The sequence below is a fragment of the Triticum dicoccoides genome, chromosome 3B (genome assembly GCF_002162155.2).
Source record: "Triticum dicoccoides isolate Atlit2015 ecotype Zavitan chromosome 3B, WEW_v2.0, whole genome shotgun sequence".
NCBI lineage: Eukaryota > Viridiplantae > Streptophyta > Magnoliopsida > Poales > Poaceae > Triticum > Triticum dicoccoides.
The window spans coordinates 471,510,605-471,516,305 of NC_041385.1; the positions used below are offsets into that span (position 1 = coordinate 471,510,605).

Below are 5,701 nucleotides of genomic sequence, written 5' to 3' on the forward strand. Positions count from 1 at the left end.
GTTTTGGATTATTTTAAAATTTTGGAAACAAAGGAACTACCAGGAAGCGTACCCTGATGGGCATAATACACTAGGGCGCGCCAGGCATGACACGCGTGCCCAGGTGGGTTGTGCCCACCAGGTACACCTCTCGGACCGTTTTTCTTCTGTATACTTGTCCTCCAAGATAAAAAAATCTGTATATAATTCCCAAACCTGTTAACCACCGTATCACGAAGAAATTCTCTGTTCTCTTTTCCTGTTGTTTTCTGTCAGGTCCCATCTACCATGGCCTCTTCAAATTCCTCCAAGGACAAGATCTCTTCTCCTTGACTAACATCTGATCAATTTGTAATATAGCAGGGTTTTTTTAGCCCAAACTACGAATGTCGTGTTCTCCACAGGGACTAGGCGACAGCAACTATGCTCGGCTAAAGCTAGGTGACACGATGTTTGGTGACAAAAACAGAAAATAAAACCTAACCTAAACAAGGTAGTTCCCGAAGATCGTCGCCAAAGAAAATGCAAAATAAGCAAAGGTACATTTAGATTATACTCTGTCTTGTTGGTATTTTTATTAGGCTTGAGGAATTAAAGCACTAACACAGACAAACATCGATGACGAAAGGGGATCAACAAGACATGAACACATATAACCATTAAACATATAACAGTGGGATGAAACACGGCTATATGGCTGAATATAAATGTTTCACAACACAAACTCACACACAAATTTTTGTATCACAAGTACTTGAGTAAACACATAAACTTGAAACTGGAACAAATTCACAAGGTTAGATAGACATATATGGTGACTCACAGACTACAAATACACAACAAGAACACTTCAACTAGTGAGAACGCACAATATGTAATACAATATTTATAAGCATGAAACTGAATCATTCACGGATTGCAAGCATTCATAGAATCTGAACATTACAGGGCATTACACATCTCCTATTACAGAAATTCAGAGAGAGAGAGAGAGAGAGAGAGAGAGAGAGAGAGAGAGAGAGAGAGAGAGAGAGAGAAGATGAAGATTCAGAGAAGTGCAGCAACAAGATTCGTGGGTTCAGAGAAGGGGGAAGCAACGAGCAGCAGAGGGAGATAGGCAAGGGAGCAGCGGCAGGAAGATTAGAGAAGAACAACAGCAAAAGGGATGAGGGGAGGAGCAGCAGCAGTTGGGAAGAGGCAAGGGAAGGAGGAGGAGCAGCTGTAGCGTAGGAGAAGAAGCAGCAGAGCGCAGTAGCAGCAGTAGGTTCAGAGGAGAGGGAGCAGCAGCAGTTCGGTTCAGAGAGAAGCAGAGGAAGTAGAGATAGGAGAGCAACAGCAGGAAGGGAAAGGGATCAGCAGAGACGTGGAGAAAGGGAGTAGCAGCAGGAAGGGAAATGGGAAGAGAAGAGCAGCAATGAGGGAAGGAGAAGAGCAGAAGGAGGGGCGTGGGAGAAGAAGCAGCAGCAGCCAGAGAGAAGTGGCGCGAGGGAGGAGCAGCAACAGGTGGAAGAGAGAAGAAGCAGCAGGGGCGGCAGCGGAGAGGAGCGCTCACGCGGAGGACCAGACACCCGTCTGATCGGGCGCGCGAGGTGCGGCACTGGTGGAGTGACGGATGGATGAATGGTGCGGTGATGCTGGTGGACGGATGATGGAGTGGTGGCTGGATGGATGGCGCAGGTTGTGGAAAGGTCGTGTGATGGTGGTGCTGGTGGATGGATGGGCTGCAGAGGCGCACCACCACGCCGGCCTGGCTGTGGCGGCGGCCGGTGGTGGAGAAGAAGGGGAGAGGGAGAGAGATGAGATGCCAGGCCCGAGGGGAAAATGGAGGCTTGGCTAGGGATTTTGACCCTCTCCTCAGATCTGCACTTTTGCACTTCGGCCCTTCTACTTCTTTGCCTACTTCACAAGTTGATCCCTCCACTCTTTCTTTCTTGCCCTTGAAGCTTTAATATTCATCACACTCAAGTCCCTCTTCCTTCTCTTCTTTCATATGCTCATCTCGATTGCCACATGCACAGAAACTTGTAGTTTATAGTGCCTTTGCGCACATTTCTGCAAGATAGACCAAAGACTAGTAAATATCCTGTTTGATGATTATCAAGCAATATTCAATCAATCATGGCAAGAATGGACGAATATGTCATGATAGATGCTATATTTGAGTACCAAAATTATATATGTGAAATATACTTATCAAGTTCCCCCACACTTAAACTTTTGCTTGTCCTCAAGCAAAGGCGTATGACAAGAGCAAGAATGTGAACAGTGAGCTGACTAGAGAATACCAAGTGAAGAAGATCTCAAAACAGTGCATGCTTTGGACTTAGCTAGTGGAAATTAATGGTTAGGAGTGCTTCAAAGCGGTAGGTTACTAGTAAGCATGACCATTTTAAACTTTTACAATGATAAAAGAGGATCAACAAGTTTAAATGATGACTGCGCCAAATGGTTCCTAATGAGAGCATGATCCCAAGAACAAAATGAACTAGAATTAAATCTTGTGATCAAATCACTTATTTACAGAGATAAAGCAATGATTATATTATTATTAGTCTCACCATAGGAACATACCACCGATCCCGAGAACATGGTATACACCTGGCTCGACCAATTATTAGTTTTTTTTTGTTTGTCTCCCCAAAGGAACATACCACCGATCCCGAGAACATGGTATACACCTGGTTCGACAATTACATTTTTTTATTATTAATTACTGCCCAAGCTTACCCGATTTCACATGCCACCGATCCTGGGAACATGACATGCTACTGTAGGTAGTCAGACTTATTTATTCATTATTACTTATCTTAAATGAATAACGCATAAGCACAAAAACAGGAATCATCACTTCTCCATGTCTGGTTCACATGCTACCGATCCAGGGAACATAGCATGCTAATCCATAGTGGTTAGGTGATTGCTCTCAATGGGAACACATTTAGCACAAATTCAGCATCTAAACATGGTGATCTAGGTGTATCAAGGTAAAAGCAGAAAATGATCAAGTTTTCTAGTGTACTAGGGATTTGAGCACTCAAAACTAATAACCTTCACTAATTTCAGCAAAGCATGCATGATGTACATCACTAGTTTACAAGGCATTCAACACTCAGTTCACATATTCACATCAATCACCATATGTCAAATAAAATTCAGTGGGGCAACATTTAAGACATGGCTTAAGCAACCCAAATAACATTTGATTTCAGCATGTATCAATGGATGATATACTCGGAATGGGTCATGAAACAACTCACCGGGCTTTGATGATGTAGCACTCGCTCGATCACCTCACCAACTGCAGCTCCTCTCCTTTGCTTCCTCGTGCATTGTGACTCCTCTCCTATTGCTTCCCTATCCTCATGCCTGCTCCAGCTTCTCTCTTCATGTGTGCTCCTTGCTTCTCCTCATCCCCATGCCATAGGTCCACCGGGGTCCCAGGGAATGTCATCTCGAACTTGGTCAGCATGTAGTGGATCGTGCACAAGCAAGAACCTGAAAGAGCACTCAACGAAAGAGACAATGCAAGTGGTAGGGATAATACCCTCCAAGTCATCAATCGAATATCCAATTACATAAGCATAGCTATAAAGCACATGTTTAGGATGGTAGAAATCAACAAGGTCAACACTAACATGAGGATGATATTTATCATTAAGCTCAAGACTAGCATGGGAGTGATATGTTTCATTAAGCATAGGACTAGCACGAGGAAAGTAACTATGATCATCACAAATGAGAGTAATGCCACTAAAAGGGTATATATCATCATATCCAAGCAAATGAGTTTTTAAATCAATCTTAAGTGATGGTATCATGTAATGCAAGGTAGTAGCAAAGAAATCACAAGGCATCATGTCATCAAGAGGATTGAGTAAACCTGACACGTCACGCTCTGGTATGACAATAGGCAAATGAATCTCATGTTCTTCATCTTCATCTACAACAGCTTCTTGTACTTCTTCAGTAGTAGATGATGAGTCTTCAACTTGATCACTTGGGAATTGCAGCTCTTGATCATCCTGTTCCTTGTCTTCTAGTTCATCTTCTTCAATCTGGGGTCTTTCTTCCTCTGGACTCTTGCTATCTTGCTCAACTGGATGTGACGGTGTTGGAACCTCACATGTATCAAGGGGAATCTCGGCAACACTCAGCTCTAGCTGTGAAGAAATAGTGTTGCTCGCGTTGATGTTCTTCTCAATCTTCCTTACTTCTTCCACTAGCTCTTTTCCACTCTTGATCTTCTTCATTTCATCTAGTATCACCGGCCTAATTGGATCATCTTCAGCACTCCAAGTGAACTCGAGACCAAGCAATGTGAGCTTGTCTATATCCTCAAAGTCATCTTGTGTGGGCACTTGTGTTGAAGATGTTGGTTGACCAAATGAAGGACCATTTAACTCCATTGGCAACATGTCCTGGTGTTGAGGTATATGAGTAGGAGCTGAATAAATCTGTTGTGGAGCATAATTGTGGCTCTCCTCTTCATACCTAAATCCCTGCATTGGATAACTAGAGGCAAACGATGAGATCTCAGGGTTATTGCTCCTATATGACATATTCTGGTTTTCAGGCCACCCATGTGTGTAATTGTTTTGGTATGAGCTAGGCTGTGGAGCGAACCTCATGCCATAACAATCGGGAGGGTGAGAGTAACCACGCTGGCATTCAGCGGGTGAATGGCCCTGAAATCCACAAATATGGCATGTAGGAGCAACATAAGGATGACCTCTAGAATAAGGATCATAAGAGCTAGGCCTATCCTCAAAAACTACTTCTCGCTGCCGAGCTAAATCATCTAATCGATGGGAAATCTTACCTATCAGTTCTTGAATACTTTCCGTGTTGTTTGTAGTGTTGCTCGCATAAGCCTGATGATCTGAATAGTAAGCCATAACCGAGAAGATAGTTCTAACCTACAAAAAGGAAAAGAAAACAAAGAGAAAATAAACTAGAACAAGGGTTAGGAGTTAGAGATATATCACAAATATATAAAGCACAAAAAGGAAACAAGCTAAACCTAGTCTAAAGCCTCACACAAATGCTCGACGCTAGTCCCCGGCAACGGCGCCAAAATGATCAATTTGTAATATAGCAGGGTTTTTTTAGCCCAAACTACGAATGTCGTGTTCTCCACAGGGACTATGCGACGGCAACTATGCTCGGCTAAAGCTAGGTGACACGATGTTTGGTGACAAAAACAGAAAATAAAACCTAACCTAAACAAGGTAGTTCCCGAAGATCATCGCCAAAGAAAATGCAAAATAAGCAAAGGTACATTTAGATTATACTCTGTCTTTTTGGTATTTTTATTAGGCTTGAGTAATTAAAGCACTAACACAGACAAACATCGATGACGAAAGGGGATCAACAAGACATGAACACATATAACCATTAAACATATAACAGTGGGATGAAACACGGCTATATGGCTGAATATAAATGTTTCACAACACAAACTCACACACAAAATTTTGTATCACAAGTACTTAAGTAAACACATAAACTTGAAACTGGAACAAATTCACAAGGTTAGATAGACATATATGGTGACTGACAGACTACAAATACACAACAAGAACACTTCAACTAGTGAGAACGCACAATATGTAATACAATATTTATAAGCATGAAACTGAATCATTCACGGATTGCAAGCATTCATAGAATCTGAACATTACAGGGCATTACACATCTCCTATTACAGAAATTCAGAGAGAGA

The 5,701-nt window shown here is 42.3% G+C and overlaps 1 protein-coding gene across 8 annotated transcripts; it reads right to left on the reverse strand.

The window, feature by feature from the left end:
• Window positions 1–733: 733 nt before the first annotated feature.
• On the reverse strand, window positions 734–5,695 carry LOC119276592. Of its 8 annotated transcripts, none has more exons than XM_037557708.1 (4): window positions 4,799–5,695; window positions 4,603–4,664; window positions 3,237–4,478; window positions 734–2,031 (listed from the first exon to the last, which is right to left on the reverse strand). In XM_037557708.1, exons 2-3 carry the CDS (start codon window positions 4,645–4,647, stop codon window positions 3,387–3,389), a joined length of 1,137 nt encoding a protein of 378 aa, XP_037413605.1. In that variant the 5' UTR covers window positions 4,648–4,664; window positions 4,799–5,695; the 3' UTR covers window positions 734–2,031; window positions 3,237–3,386. The 8 variants fall into 8 exon arrangements, with proteins under 8 accessions (XP_037413605.1, XP_037413606.1, XP_037413608.1 ...); XM_037557709.1 differs by having other exon boundaries at window positions 3,237–4,491; XM_037557711.1 differs by lacking the exon at window positions 4,603–4,664.
• Window positions 5,696–5,701: the final 6 nt, after the last annotated feature.